Genomic DNA, 16,932 nt, shown 5'->3' with positions numbered 1-16,932 from the left:
GGAAGTAGGCCAAGCGCAGCCCTGGCACAGAGCCAGGGGAACCCGCCGAACCACCCAGCAGCAGATTTAACCCCAGAGGAAGGAACTTACGCGGGGCACCTTCTGCCATCTCAATGGCGGTGATTCCCAAAGACCACAAGTCACTCTGCAAAAAACAAGAAAGCACAGATACATAAATTCAATCAACGGAGGACAATTTGGTTAAACCCGGTAATTACTTCAGAACAGCCTGTGGGGAAGTCAATCTATTGTCTGTTTACAAACCTTTCTCCCACCCAGCTGCAAAGCCAGAGGAGTCACGTTCGCTTTTCATCGCAACGCATTTTTCCTGGTGCCCGGCATATGATATGTTTCCAATCAATGTATGAAAAAATGCATAAGGCTTTTAAAGGTTAGTTTATTACTAAGATTTATATGCCAGTCAAAACGCGAAAATCTACTGTTTTCAATCTTTTTTTACACTTGTGTCGAATAGTGGTACCTTGCCGCTTTCTCCACATCTGTCCAGCACCCACGCGCTTTGCTCCTGGCTTTCTTCCGTTTCCCTCTTTCCCCTTCCATACTGTCGTTAGTTCCCTCTTCTCCCCAATAGCCCCCTTCCTACTTTTCTGCCTCATATGCATTTTTCTTTCCCAATGCTTTTATTGAGCTATGGTTGTTAAATATTAAAGGGCACATGTCTCAAGTACACAATGTGATGAGATATGTCACTCCCCTGACTCCGCCTCTACCATCAAGGCAGGAAACATCCCCTCCAGAAGGTGGCGCTCTCCCCATGTAGCATCCCCCGTCTTCCCCATCCTTCCCACTAGGTGACTAGCCCATCTGTTCCCTGTCACTGTAGACTGCTTCGCATCTTCCAGTTTTAACAGAAAAGGAATACAACAGCCGGTGGCCTCTTGTATCTGGTTTGTTCCACTTACAAGGTCCCTGAAGGCCCTGCTGGCTGTGCCACACCTGGGTGCTTCATGCCTTCTTGTTTAGTGTGATCCTTCTCAGTGGATGTACTAGGCTTTCATCCCCTTGCTGACAGATAATTGGAGTATCTCCAGTTTGGGCTATCCTATACGAAACAATTGAGTACCTTAATGTTTAGGTCTTGGGTAAAAGTTTGGGTAAATACCAACAGGTAGAACTGATGGGCCACTAAGTGGGTATTAGTCATATTCAATTGTGTTTAAGGCATGTCCCTTGCTGTGATAGGATGAAGATGGGGGTGTGCATGTGCGTTTCATCATGGGCAGCCAAATGTTCTCTAGCTAAAAGGGAATGACAATGATAATTAAACATTTATATAATAGTGTTATAATTAATAATTATAATAGGATTATTGTTTATTATTATTATTGCTTATTATTAATTATCTTTCCCCCTCTTTACTCATGCTGGTTAGATGGAGTCCTGCTGTTTCTGCTGGATCCTGCCCTACTGCTGACTCACGTTGCTGTTTGGTGTTTGCTATTTGACTGGGCTGCTGGTATCCTCACAATGCAGAGTGGAATCACTACAAGGAACTATGTCTAAAAAGGTCCACATTCCCCCTCTCCTACCAGCCCTCTTTCTCTCCTGCCTCTTGTTGGTGGGTTGGAAGGGAGGTAGAAGCGCTTAAGAATCCTAAATAAAATAAGTTTCTAAAAAATCTCAGCCTACACTAGCTTGCTTATAAACTGCCGTGGAGAAGAGGCCTGTAAGCCCTAGCCTGCCTTCTCAGGCTTGGAATGACCTCCATGCTCTCAGTGGTGGTCCCCAGGCCAGTGCCTCCCGCTTTACTGAAGGAACAGTCTGTAAGTGCAGCATGCCCGGAGCCATCAAGACTGAGATGAGCTCCAAGGATGCTCACGGCTCTCTCCTCTTGGTAATGGGTAAGAACACCTGATATGGGTCTGGCTCAGTGACCTGCGCTCAGATCGCACCCGCCATCTCTCTCTCTTATCTTAGGGATGTCATGCACATTACCCAACCTCCTCCCTGCAACCATGCTCAAACTACAGATATCAAAGCGAACCATCCTCGCTATTCTCATGAAGCGGACGTCAAGGGCAGGAGAAGGGGGGTTGGGTAAAAAGAAGGGGACCACGGTATGCATGCTGAGTCATCCCCCAGAACTGAATTGCTCAGTAGCCTGTGAATGACAGCCAGGGCTGCTCAGTGCTTGAGTGGAAACCCTTACGACAATCAAAGGGACATCCAGGGTGCCTGGGCTCTCACCCAGGTTGCAATCACTTTAGAGTGTGTGTGGTGATGGAGAGAGTAGAGCACTATGCTTAGATGCCAAACCACAACAGCCCAGGGAGTCAACACTGTCCCTTCTCTGCTCTCTCTCTGGATTTCCTCCAACGCTCCAAAAAGCACATACACTCCTAGCATGTGTACATCCCAGCAAATGACTGTTTCTTGTGTCTCCTAGCCTTCCTTAGTGAGCTCCAGGTCCACCTGTCACTGTTGGCTTAGGAGTACAACTCAACAAAGATGAGAGCGCAGCTCCCCTGTACCTGGGTATACAGGGTGGCAGGCAAAGATCGTTGCCTGGGAGAACATCAAGTAGCTCCCTGTGTGGGAGGTGTCAGGCAGGAAACAGGGGGAAGAGCCTGGAAGTGGAGAGTAAGCATTTAAAGTCCCTGTGCTGTTCTGATAATACTCCAGTGTCTTCTGGACTTGATATTTCCCTTGGCAGTTTCCCTGTAGCCGGAAGTAGGAAGTCAGGCTCTCCGATGCTAACTGCCACGGCAGGGGTGGACTGAAATGGCCTTCAGGCCCAATGAGCTTTGAGCTGGTGTGACAGTTCACACATTTGAAAGGAAATGATGACCTCAAGCTGAGAGGGCTCCAGGCCAGGCTTTAGAAGGAGAGAAAATGCTCAGTGCAGCCAGGTTCACTTCTGTCTCCCAGTTTCTGCTCAAACTTTCCTATGTGAAGCGAGAGATACCAAAGAGGGATGGTCCCCAGGGATGTGCAAGTTGGCCCCTCCTGTCTCCTCCACTCTGAGAAGTCTGTATCTTAGCAGCTTCCTTCTGCTGTGCCAACCACTAGCTTTTTCTCGTGCTGGTCTCTCACACAAGCGGTTACCCTCACCATGCTGTCTATTGACACATCAGTAGCTTACAGCAGTCTGTGTTTATTCTTTACACCACTTGCCTCAATACATACGCACTCACACACTCAGGGTGGGGGGAGGACAGAGAGAGAGAAAGGGAGAGAGAGAGAGAGAGAGAGAGAGAGAGAGAGAGAGAGAGAGAGAGAGAGAGAGAGAGAGAGAGAATATACAGAGGGGGTAATAGGCCTTATGTCATAGCTCTCTGCTTTGCTGATGGAACAGCACTGGTACATAGTAGGCCCTTACTAAAGGCATGCTGAATGAACAATCACGAATAAGGCACATGAGAGCAAGGAACAAATGGTTCGTGCTGTCTGCTGTCTTCACAGATCTCCTCTCAAGTCACAGAGGAGCCAAGTTCCACAGTGGACCCGGGTCTTCCACTGCCTCAGTCATTTCTCCTTTAAATATTATCACAATGCTAGGTCTTGAGTACTCATCTTCGTCTTAGGTTAGCAGCCCATAAGTAACTGCTCCTGGTTTTCACATTGTCAACAGGTGACCGAGGTGTTGGAAAAACAAAGGTGCTGAGATTCAGTGAGGTTCCGACTCCTATGCTACAAAACCAGCCTTAGCTTCCTAGAGGGAACGTAGGTTGGTAGAGAGAACAGGCTTTCAAAGCAGATAGAACCAGATTCAATGCCAGGTTCCTAATTTAGTGACTTGCAGAATGCTGCCCAGCTTAGCTTTTGAATGGCACAGGAGGTGCCGGTGGCACGCACGTTTTCAGGAACGCTGCCTAGCACAAAATCTGTTGCACAGCAGGCCTCAGGCATATGGGTTTCCTTCGCCTGTGCTGCTGGGTGAGGGGTCCTTGGCCTGATGGTTTGGTTGTCATGGTTTCCCTTCATGTAGTTGTGACAGACACCATTTGTTGGTTAACCTGAAGGCATGCTTAACCCCCACTTCCACTGCTGCCTCCATTTCAGAGTGCCCCATAGTTGCTTCTCCTGGCACCCCAGCAGTGAGTGAGACTTGTGACCAGAGCTATGTCCAATAGTGAGACATACACAAACAACCCTGGGAACTTGTGCTTTTCCCAAAATAGGGAGCTAGCCCAGCTGCTGTCTGGTAAACTCCTTTCAACTTCTTAGTGCCCTTGAATAAAAACATGGTGTCTGGAGTCACAGCATCCATCCTGAAACCTGAGGCAAGATGCCAACAGATGAAGGATGCCCATGTTCCTCACATTGGCTCTGGACCGCATGACTCTAGGCTTCCAGTGAGGGAGTAAGAAGGATTCTAGCCAAAGATATTTGCAAATGATCATGTGTGTGTGTATATATATATATATGTCTTTATATGTGTATATGTATGTGTGTATGTGTATGTTTGTGTGCATGCATGCATACAGGTGTATCTACATATGTATGTACATGTAGTATATATATGAACATACGTAGCAGTAGTAGGAGAAAACATGAAGAGACAGAGTGTGACAGTAGGGAAAAGGGAGGCCTCACCTGCTAGGCATTCCTGGAATGGTACCACAGGAAGCAGGAATGGTAAGTAAAGAAAAGATGCCTCTCTTCGTTAGTCTTCCTAAAAACACCAGTTTAAGTCAGAGGCCCCCTCATAACATCCAAACAACCTGTGCATCCTTGTCTAGTCATGACCAGGCCCGTCATGTGACTATTGTTTCTTGAAGTCTTTATTTCATATTACTGTCAGGATCACTTTGGACTCAAGTCATCCCATTTTCCTAAAAGAAGCATCTATGTTCTTAAATTCTTGGTCATATGTAGCCAAAGGCTGCTTGTGAGCTCTGCTTAACGGCCTGTGTTGGAAAGCGATAAACGTCCCTGACAGGCCTTGTTTAACCTTTAGATACATTTGTGCATCCTAAAAAGACACCTCAGAACTTAAAGGGAGAAAACGCTCCCATTACTACTGGCAAGATGGATGACAGGAGTTGAGCAAGGAAAAGGGAAGGACACGGCAGGAGAGGAAGGCAGGCGTCCGTTTCCTTCACGGCCACGGCGTGCCTCACTCTGGCAGGAGCCGGGCAATTCATTATTTCAGCGGTGCTGTGCCGTCTGGCCAGCAGCGTGATTAACAGCCCATCCCTGTGTGCATTGCAAACAGAACAGAGACAAATTCTAGTGCCTCTCAGAAGGCAGGCACAAGGAAGGTACAGCTTCCGGCCAGGGCCTGGGGACAGTTGGCATACGGTAACTCACACAAAACAAAAGGACCTTCTTTCTGGCCTGGGATGCCCTGCTCAGTGGAAGAGAAACAGCACTGGGCTAACACCACCCTTCTAGCTGAGGGATGGTACAGCCAGCAGCCTAGTGAGCTCCCCTGAGGCTGTGGACCTAGCTCTGACTCTTAGCACCAACACAGCTGGGAACTTGGTGACACGACCAAGCCAGTAACAGCCCGGAGGCAGCAGTGTGAAGGGAATGCAGAGCCTGCAGGGTTGACGCTCTTAGTCCCTAACATGGCACGGCGCACACATAGCAGGCTCTTAACAACTAAGGTGCGGTGGCCTCTTGGGGCCAGTTATTATCAGTTGGCAGCTCAGTCCGTATCCTTGGGGTGGGCAAGAGGGCAACGGGCTGCAGAGCACAGTGCCATAAGGCAGCCCTGGCAGAGACAGGAGGCTGAGGGGAAGCAGACAGGGTATTGCCTGTTGTCCTGCATTTTCATGGCCTCCCTCTGTGGGCCCCTACTGGTAGAGCATGATCAGGTGTCAGATGGACAAACAGAAATGGGGTGGCCAAGTGTCTCAAAGAAGGGGTAGCATGGTGGTCCAGACAGACAGACAGACAGACAGACAGACAGACAGACAGACAGACAGACAACAGCCTAATAATGAGTACAAACAGCACAGATGGTCCTACAGTACTTCACAGACATGAAAATAGTCTTCCATTTAGACATGCACTTGTGTTTTCTCCATTCTTTTTGAAATGTTTCAATTGGTGGAAAAAAAGAAATCATATTCCTATGTGTGGAGATCAACTTTATCTAGCTTGAGGGAAGCGGGTTTTTGTTCAAGAGGAGGCAACTAGAGATGAGCAACACACGGGGAGAGCTGGGTTGTACGAAATGTCTTGTTTTCTTAGGTCAAAAAATGGCCACAAAAATCAGGCTTTCATCTTATAGCATTTCTTATCATACCTCAGACACTATGTGATATCTTTCTAAATATTAACCCACTTTGCGGCATTACAACATTGTGAAATAAAATCGATTGTTCACGTTTTATACAGGCCCAGAAAGGTTAAGTAGCTCCCTGGAGGCACTGCAGGAGTAGGAGGCGTGGTCTGTTTTATACTGGGCTGTCTGATGTCACAGTCCTCAGTGTCCTTGTTCACTTTTCATATATGTGCATGCTAAATGGAACTGAGGTAAGGGCCAGCGAGGATGTCCAGGCAGCTGCAGGAATTGATAAGCCACCTCACAGAGAAAAAAGGAACAACAAACACCTCCCATTCCTGCCCACCTACACTTGATATCCGGCATAGAGGAGACTGCCGGGAGACATGTTGTCCATAGGATCAGCGTTGTGTCTAAAGGAAGCAGACCAGCTGGGACTGCTGAGGCAATCCCACCTGGTGGCACTACATGGTGTCTGTCTTGTCATGGTCTGTCTGTGTGAGTTCAGAAGGACCCATATTTGGAGCTCAGTACCCAGGAACTACATATCTACACGTGGAATCACCACGCTCGCTGGCAGCCCACACATTGTGTTCTCGACGGCTCCCGCCTTCCAGTGATTCTCCCACTACCCAGCTGCTCACCTGATTTCCTGTTGACCCTCCTGTTTAAAGGAACATTCCCACCCTGCATCTGGGATCCTGAAGGAACCAAGCAATTTCATGGCAAACAGAAGAAATTCTTATATCTGCACAGGATCTGTCCCTTCTGTGGGACGAGTCTCCTAATACGGTATAAGTAAATGCCACAGTGTGTCAGCAAAGGACAGGCTCATTGGCAAGAACCTACTGGGCATGAGGTGTGGGCAAAGAGGCATTTTCTTGGACTTCTATTACCTCACTAGCTTAATTATATGAGCAAATTCTATTGACACAGAAACATCAAAACAGGACAGGGAAAAAAAAATAAGACCTAGAATTCATTATCCAAGTGCTCACAGTCCAAGGACTCTGATGCTTGGCAGGCTATTTGTAGATCGACACCACCACCACGGTGTATGTGTATGGGCAAGTGTGTACTGCACATGTGTGTGTTTGTGCTGTGCATGTGTGTGTACGTGTGTTTGTGCTATGCATGTTCGAGTGTGTGTGTTTGTGCTCCACATGTAAGTGTGTGTGTGTGTGTGTGTGTGTGTGTGTTTCTATATCAGGTGAGTGGGAGTAAGACTATGCTATGAGGAAGATGCTTTGGTACTCACACTTGGGTACCAAATACACATGCTATTCTAACACCTCATTACTCAAGTGGTGCGTAGTATTCTGCTGGACAGGGAATTTGGTCTTTATTCAACGAGATTGCTATAGATGTGCGCTTGGCCACAGAGAACTTGCCTTAGTGGGTGTCCCCATTAAGGCAATATTTAGGACTATAAAATACCTGTCAGATTCCATCCTACTAAAATACAATTCACAGTAAGTTTTAAAAATGCCACTTTACACAGCCTAGGAATTTTGAACAGTTTTATTAATTTCAAATCTTTTGAATGCTTATTATTAAGCAGGAAAGCTTTCATTATTGCCCTGCATACTTATCAGGGAAACGAAAACCTTTCCTTTTGCTTGAAGTGTTTTGACAGAATTTCTGAAAACAAGAAAGGCAGGGCCCCCAGGGGGAAAGCCAGCACAGCAGCAAGTGCAATCCAGGCTCCATCCTAAGCACTCAGTGAGTCTCCCCTGCACCCAGCAGATTCCACACAACACCAGACTGCAGTGAAAACTGCATCTCTTCAGACTTCTTTCCCCCACAGAGGTCTTAGGATGCTATTGAATCACTTTCACTTTCAAAAGAAACTTCTGGGACTGGAGAGATGGCTCCGTCATTATGGCTATGTACTGCTCTTGTAGAGGACCTCAGTTCAGTTCTCATAGCATCCACGTTGGCTAAGTCACTACCACCTATGACTCTAGTGCGGAAAGATCTGACACCTTCTTCAGGGCCTCCCAAAGCATCTGCACTCCTGTGCGCATGTGCATACACATCATTAAAAAGAAATCTTTTACAAAGGAAGTGGGAAGAAAAGGGACTTCTACCAGCCTTTAAAAAGCATCTCAGAATAAACCAAATAGCTGCCAACCAATAATACTAAATGATAAATCATGTAACATGACCAGGCTGTGGGCTTCTGCATATCGCCTTCATTGTAAAGTCAGGGAGTTCTTGGTGAAGCTTACAGAATCCAGTACTGTTCGAAGTATCTTTTATCCAGTCAACACACCTGGGAATGGTGGACACATACATATATTCTCTGTGAGAGCCCAACAGCGTAAGGTCATTGCTGAGGATGAGACTCCCATCGGCTAAATGAACTATCCCCCAAATCCTTGAACTCTACAGGTCTCCAGTGACTACTCCACTGGGAACTGGTTGATACAGAGAGAGCTCAGCTAATTCCACACACAAACACACACAGTAGGGGTTCAGTAAGTGTGCACACAGAGTGGCTGTAAAGTAGTACCCGTGGTGACAGATCACATTCCTGGGCACAGTAAATGGAAAGCAAGGCAAGGAGAGTAAGCAAGGGGTTTGAAAGACGGCCATCTTCTCTGGTCACAGTAACTTATGAAGTGGTCAGAGCGAATCTTCTCTGACTCCCCAGTCTTCCGTTCTGCTTTGTTTTTTTCATCCACACTTTAGACAAGCTGCTTTTCCTCATGACAGGTGAACAGCAAAGTTCATAGCTTAGGCACGGAGATGTCTTCCTTGTGAACCATTTATGTGCATAACAATCTTGATAAAGAAGTTCACACTACAGTGTAAATTACTGACCCACTAGAACCTCTTTTCACTGTTTCACTGTAAGGATTCTTTTTTTTTTTTTTTAACAAATTCTTTTTTTTTTTTTTTTTAATATTTTTTACTTATTGGTATTGTATCAGTTCTAACCAGTATTTCTTAGTAATGGTCTGAGGAAAGAAGCCCAAGATTTGAACTCAATTCCAAGATTTGGGTTGGCCAAACGGAAAAGCTCTTCGACTACTCTCCTGAAAATAAGTCGGTTGTAAAGGTCTTGTCTATACTGTAGAACAAATAAATACACTGCACATAAACACCACCCATTACGATATAGACTAAGACAAGGGTGGAAATCTAGACTTGTGTTCTTCCTAGTATAGCCTGTCTTGTTTTAAAATTTAGATTTATTTATTTGATGTGATGGGTGTTTTGTTGCATGTTGTGTCTGTGGGCATGGAGGCCAGAAGAGGACATTGGATCCTTCGGAACTGGAGTTAAAACCGGTTGTGGGTGCTGGAATTTGAGCCATTGGGTCCTCTGCAAGAGCCACAAGTGCTCTGAACCTCCGAGCCATCCCTGCAGCTTCCTCCTGGTATATTTTGAAGTGGTTCAAATTATCTATGGCATAGACGTAGACTCGTTAACACTTGTTAAATACAACCACAGTTTGAAGAGTTGCTTACAGCCAATTAAAATATGCATATCTCGTCTGGGATATATATTTTGTAGCGGATCCTCTGGCGGATTTGCAAATGGAATTATTTAAATGTGCTGATCATTAGCAGTTTAAATAAATGACATTTGTTTTGGCAGGGGATTAATTTTTAACATGGCAGCTGCTGTCAGACAGATTGCTGTCAGGTCATTAGAGGGACTAACTTTGAAGGAAGGGGGGGTGCTTCTTACGTTCTTAAGACCAGCAAGCTTGAATGTCTATAAAGGGGTGAATAATTCCATCAGTGCTAAGACACTGGGCCTCAAGGACTGCAGAGTTTGTATTGCCATCACCTGATTTCAATAGCAGCTAAATGTGGAGAAGCAAGTGAACTTTAAAAGAGGAATTTCTCAAATAACCTATTTGTATGGTAAACAGATTTATACAGAAACCAGGCAAATAAGACACAAGACTAGACTATGAGAAAACAGCCCTATAGATTCTTTGCCTGGGGAGGCCCTTGTGACTCTGATTTATCTTAATTTTTTAAAGCATGAACATTTATTTTACAAGGCAAGTTAGACAAATCAAACAATAACCACTCTGTATAATGACACAACAAATCCACACTAGACTCTCCTTTGCAGGGCGGGACAAGTGACTATAGACCTATGAATGGAGTTGGGAGACCCATGTCCCAGTTGGCGTTCAGAGAATATCATCAGCTGAGTATGCACATGTGAAGATCTGGCCTCAGTTTCCCCCTTTGTAGGATTTGAGTGCTTGAGCTTCCACACCAAACCCAGGTAGTATCACATTTCGCCCACATGGTGTCTCTCTGCCTAGTGCGTAGCCTGAAAGCTCTGCAGTTGCTCTAGCTCTCATTGTCCAGTTTCATTTGCTCATATCAGGGATTTATGCAAAAGCAATGTCATCAAGCACTGTGACTTATGGGAGAGCATTGGCTAGAGGGACGGCATAGAGGAAGGCTGCCAGGAGAAGCCTACAGAAGATGGCTTGAACTTAGCTGTGCACTTAAAGTACAGGTGACAAGGGATACACCAAACTTCTCTGAGATGCCATGTCACAGTAGAGGAAAACCAAGACACAGACCTACACCCCACTTCATCTTCCTACAGAGAAGAAATGTCAAAGTGCCTACAGTGAGCCCTATGGAGCTGAGAAGACTGATACTTTGTAACTACAAAAGGATGCTCCCAATATTTGTACTTTGGTTTAACATAAGAAACCTTGAGAATATTAACATGGGAGGGAGGAAATAGGTTGAGCAGTGTTTGCTATGGTCTAGTTGGGCAGGAGCAAGGAGTTCCTGTATGCTATTGTGTAGTCGCCAAGCATAATTACAACAGTGTGCTACTCATTTCAACAAGCGAGAAGGAATGAGTCTCAAACATTTGTCAGTGAGCATGCGTGTGCAGGTGTGTGTATGTTTGCACTCACATGAGGAGGACAGAGGTCAATCTTGGCTGTCATTTCTCAGGATCCTTGACTTTTGAGACAGGGTCAGTCACTGGCTTGGAACTTGCCAGGCAGGCTAGGCTGGCTGGCCAGAGAGGCCTAGATCCTCCCCAAAGCTGAGATTACAAGCCTGCATCACCATGGTTGGCTTTGTATGTGCCTCCTGGAAGACTGACTCAGGCACTTAAGCTTGTGTGAGGCAGGCGATTTACTAACCTAGCTATCCCTTCAGGATCTCTGAAACTTTTTACCTTAAAAATAAGATGTCTGACAGATAAATATATTTATCCTGATTTAAATACTGTGCATATGTGCACATATGAAAGTACTACTGCATGAAACTCCTTTAATATGTACAGTTGAAATATTATTATGTATCAGTGAAAATATAAGTCAAAAGATTTAATAGAGGGACAAGAGTAAAATAAGAATATATATACTTTGCCAAAACTAAACTATAACCAAAAATATTAACCTAATCTATTTCTGAAGAATACAACAGAAGAGTAAATTCAAATGCACAGGAAATAATTTCGACATTATTTTGTAAATGGGCAATGAAATGGGATGGGTGAATTCGCTAAAACAATTCTTCCTTGAGTGTCTTATAATCTTAGATTCAAACGATTTTCAGTTTTCCTTTTGCGTCACATAAATCGCAAACACAAATGTCTGTGAGAATTATTTCCTGCAGAATTGAGGACAGAGGGCCAGACATGGCTTCACAGCATAACGAAAAAGTCATACCTTGAAATCATATGTGGCATCTGGATTCTCATCACAGGCAATGACTTCTGGTGCCATCCAGTATGGGGTCCCAATGAACGTGTTCCTCCTGCCCACTGTGCGGTCAAGCTGCGCACTGACTCCAAAGTCCACTAGTGAGGAGAAGACAGTGGAGTAAATTAGAGCCTGAGGTTAGATAAAGTGAAGATAAAACGAGTGTGCATTCCTCATGTGATAAAATGTATACGTGACATAAAAGTTATGATTTTATCCTAATTTATTTTGTCAGCCGGACACAATAGATAAAGAGAAACCTCAATTGAGAAAGCATCTCCATCAGATCTCCTGAAGGCAAGTCTGTAGGGCATTTTCTTGATAGACAGTTGTGGGAGAACCTAGCCCACTGTGAGTGGAACCATCTCTTGGCCACGTGATCATGGGGAGGATAGAAAAAGCAAAGAAGCAGGTAGCACAGAGCAAGCCAGTACACAGCTTCTGCACGGCCTCTCCTTCCTCCAGGTTCCTGCTTCAGGTTCCTATCCTGACTTCACTAAACGATGGAGTGTGGCCTAAGAGTTGTGAGCGGAAACACGCCCTTCCTTCAGCCCAAGTGTCTTTCGGTCTAGGTATCTTACTACAACAAAAGAAACTTAATTAGCATAGATTTTAGCCATGGTTTATGCACATTTTTGGGGGGCCAGTAAAGCCCTTAGAGCTGTGTCGTCATCACTACCATCCACCTCCAGAACACTTTCATTTTTCGCCAATGAGATTCTACAGCACTGAGTAATAGCAGCCCATGTCCCACGCTCTACCCCACCATCGTCCTCCTGGCTTGTCTCTAGGACAGTGACTACTCCTATAATGAGCAGAGTCACACAGAACGCAGCCTATTTCACTTAACAGCACCCTCAACGTTCATTCAGGTTGTACCATGTGTTACAGTTTTCTTCCTTTTTTGCTTTCAATTATTAGTTGTTTGTTTTTTACATATACATTTATATCATCACACATACACACACAAACATATATAATAAGCTATACACAGCAAGAAGAACCATGAAACAATCAGGAATTATATAAATGTTATATTCATAGGTTTTTGGGTTTTTTTTGGCCATTTGTATTTGGCAGCCTTGAAAAAAAATACATCTTTCCTATCTTGGTTCATCTAAAATTCTGAATATAAATCAATATCTATCATATCTAATCTCTATCAATTTAAACATCCATGTAGACCTAAAAACATATAACCCCTAAACAACTAAGCTTAATTGTAAAACTAAACTATCTGGTCTTCAACCTCATCAGAGACTTGAGAAGGAACAAAATTAATTACTTGAGTAAACAGGAAGTGCAGGTTAGCAGCTTCCAAAGTGAAAAAAAAAATGACAAAGACGGTTTGCTACATTTCCATTTTTACAGTTTTTAAATCTTTTCCTCTGGTGATAGGCATTTGGGTCCCTTCTATAATTCCTCTACCATGAATACATACTTTAAAATTACATGATTAAGTACATATACCAGTGAGGAAATCACAACTTGCTGAATTTGATTATACCAAGGCTCCATTAAGACCAAAAAAAGCAGGAGTTTGATAAAAGGTAGACCATATTTACATGAAATAATATAAGTATCTCTTGAGAGATGTGGCATACATTATACTCCCAAACAAGTGCCTGGTGGACAGCATCAGGGAGTCCCTTGTGGCTAGAGTTTCTCTACACGCATCTATATAGCCTGCACGATGTATGATCCTCTTTTTACAATCAAATATTCATGTGATGAATGTTTGGCTCCAAATGCTAATAGAATAGGAAATTATATATATTAACAAAATGGGAGGGAAAATGTTCAAATCTCCCTGAAAATAAACCATCCTCTCAACAGCAAATTTCTCCTCAATAATAAAATGAGAGCCTCCCCACTCCCCCCATGGGATCTACAGTAGTTTTAACTCTCAACCCGGCTCAATCTAGAGTCACCTTGGGAAGAGAGTTTGTCTCGTTTGGAACTCCAGCCCCACTGTGAGTGGTTCTGTTCTCTGGATTTGGGTCCTGAGCAGTCTCCAGTGGAAACAGTGTGAACATACACGTCCATGCGCTCTGCTCCTCACTGGGAGTGTGACTAGCTGTGTCAAGTTTTTTGCTACATGTACTTTCCCCCAGTGATGGAGTATAATCTGGAAATGTGAGCTAAGACAGACCTTCTTCTTCTTCTAAGTTACTTTTTGTGTGGGGGGGTGCTCAGGTCACAGCAACAGAAGCAACTAGGACAGGCTTGGATGGATTTGTCAAAGAAAAGGATTTCTCTGCCACCAGCTCTGGCAGGGTGAAGTGTGGTGATCAGTGAGCACCCAAAATGGACTCTTGAGAATCCCCTTGCACAGGAGACATAGGAAACAATTGTGTAAACTTCAGTATATATCAATCCTATGGGAATTTAGCAGGATTTGACTATTTAAAAATACTTTCAAAGGTAGATGTTTTTGATGAACCAAAACCAAACACAAACACCTAGGGCCATCTGTACCCCATCCTATCGGCAGCAACACCAACAGTCTGAGGTGTATGGGATGATGCCCAGGCCTGTCACTTCTAGTCAGTACAGAGGAAAACGTTCTATACAGTGCTGAAGTTCAGGCTTCTAATCACCACACACGTCATTCTTCAGGATGCTTTGGGAAAATGCTTTTCCAATAGACAAAGAAAACATTTTTTCCTTTCATCTCTGGGGAAATGCCTCCCACTTCCACGGTGACAGATTCACATGAGTGTTTTAGAAGGACTGTTGACACCTATCGACCCCAGCGGTGCTGTGGCTCCTGGGACCCTGTTCATACCTAGCTTAACTTCTGCATTTTCAGTCAGCAAGACGTTCTGCCCTTTAATATCTCGATGAATCACTTTGTGCTGGTGCAGGTGACTCAGGCCCTGGTGGAGTGGAGAGTGAGAGAGTTAGCAGGACATAAGCATTGACGCAAGCCCACGATTGAGTGCTAGCAATCACCCTCGAACCCAACTCATCCGGAGATACTTACAAGAGTCTACTCTAATTTTCAGACTCCCATGTTGCTGAGCTAAACTACCGGACACTATTGGTACCGAGCAACATACACACAAGAGATCTAGCATCAGTAAAGCAAGGTAAGGTTGGGTTCCCACCGGGTTGAATTTTAGTTAACACGGTGCTATGGGAAGTGAGGTCTGTCTACATGGGCTAATTTGTAATGGATGCATTAAGAGTTTGCATTGAAAACTAGCCTGGCTTCACCAAACATAACTTTTGAAAAGGCATTTGAGTTTAAAAGTTATCTTCAATTATACAATTTTAATTATGCACAATGAGCTCTGTTCCAGGCCAGTCAAGGGCTTTTCCCTTGGCCTTATTCAGTGTGGTCTACACTTAAAAAAAGAAAAATGGGCTGAGGAGATAGCTCCATCAGTTAAGTGCGGGGCTTTTGGCTGGGGAATCTGATTTAGGTATCATGCTAAGACAGGCCGAGCATGATGGATGGCAGTGTTTATAATCTTCAGAGGCAGAGAGAGGTGGATCCCTGGGGGTGGGGGAGGGGGATGGGGCTCCCTGGACTTTAATTTCAGGTCCTAGCAAAGTTGTTGATTTCCAGGTCAGTGAGAGACCCTGTCTCTAAAACGCATTGAAAGGCAGGAGCTAAGGAGAAGTAGCTGAAGTAGCTTTATAATCGACCCACAGACACAGATGTGCAGATACATATACACACAAAGGAGATAATAGTTTCTGCTTCCTTAGTTGGCACTTATGTCACTTTGGTAGCTGATAATTCCTAGACTATGTGCTGATTCTGTGACATTGAGCACTCAGTGACAGCCACAGCTGACTGTCTGTCTCTCCAGGAAGTACTCTGATTTCGACTTCAGTGTGGTCATGTGAATTCTATGAGGTACATATTACAAGGAAATCACCTTTTCCCCCAGATAAATTATAATGTTAAATAATTTAAAATCAACCCTGAAGCAAAATATATTGGGCCAATACTTTTAAAGTTATGCAACTGGGTACTTCTGTGTTATTTTATCATTTACGGGTTTTGGTTCTATTAATTTTTCTCTACCAGTAATGCAACCATTATACAAAAGATAACACATACTGACACGCATCCACAGGTATGAGCACGCACATGCACACAGGCATGCACACGCATACACAATGTAGCTTTTCATGTTGAATAAATGGCCTAAGGGTATGTGTGTGTAGGGGGGTGGGGGACCAGTGTGAGGTAATGTTTTGGTCACACATTTTTTTTTCTTTTTTAATCTGATCAGTTTGGCACTTTGTAGGCAGTGATCAGCTTTAATTGTCTTATTTTATAACATATAAATGCGTTTGTGAAACTGAAGACCCCCCCCTTTATCCTGAACCAAAGTGTTTGGAATAGCATAGCAGTATATACAAGAATGAAAGTTTGTGGGTCACTTCTGGAGATTCTGTGACAAGGGATCTCCAGATGATCAAACATTCCTTCCTACCAATCATCTGGGAGAAAGTGTTGGAAGGAGGAAGAAGCACGGTACTGTCATAAATTTAAAAAGTCTAGGATGAACATCTGTGCTGCCTTTAGAGCCCTGAGAACAAACAGCTGGGTCCCCTGCTGGAGCTTCTAGAAGAGCCAAAATGAGCACATGGGGGGGGGGGGGCGGAACACAGTAGATCCTTGGTGCCCACTGGGTGGCCTTAAGCTCTAAAGGTCTGGTGCTTTCTTTGAGCAGAGAGAAATGCACATTGAGTTAATGGCAGTTCAAGCCTCTGAGATAACGGTCAGCTAAGATGGAAATCAATCGCCTCAGCTTGCATCTTCTGAGGTTTTGTTTTCAGTTTTACTTCAGAAATCACTTCTGTCTACCACAAGCTATAGATAGTATGACCCTATCTTTCTCATAGGAGCCTCAGCGTGAAGCTGGGCGACGGTTCAGCGAGTAAGTGCATGCTGGACTTCGTGGGGCCTGAGTTTGGCTCTCTAATCTATTATATAAACAGCAACAATAAAAAGCCAGACGCAGCAGGGACAGAGGCAAGCAGATTCCAGGAACTTGTTGGCTAGCCA

The 16,932-nt window shown here is 44.4% G+C and overlaps 1 protein-coding gene across 5 annotated transcripts in view; it reads right to left on the bottom strand.

Annotated features, from left to right (window-relative positions):
* Positions 1 to 16,932, bottom strand: part of TNIK (TRAF2 and NCK interacting kinase) — a 409,373-nt gene that overhangs the window by 107,510 nt on the left and 284,931 nt on the right. For all 5 annotated transcript variants that reach the window (XM_084769731.1, XM_084769733.1, XM_084769734.1 and 2 more), the window contains exons 6-8: positions 14,692 to 14,782; positions 11,871 to 12,001; positions 91 to 145 (exon numbers count right to left, since the gene is read on the bottom strand). In XM_084769731.1, the coding sequence (XP_084625857.1) occupies positions 91 to 145; positions 11,871 to 12,001; positions 14,692 to 14,782 (277 nt within the window). The remainder of the gene's footprint in view (positions 1 to 90; positions 146 to 11,870; positions 12,002 to 14,691; positions 14,783 to 16,932) is intronic.

This window comes from Acomys minous, assembly GCF_964271855.1.
Source record: "Acomys minous genome assembly, chromosome: 19".
Taxonomy (NCBI): Eukaryota; Metazoa; Chordata; class Mammalia; order Rodentia; family Muridae; genus Acomys; species Acomys minous.
The sequence above is the reverse complement of the archived record's forward strand: the minus strand, read 5'-3'. Positions and strand labels throughout refer to the sequence as shown.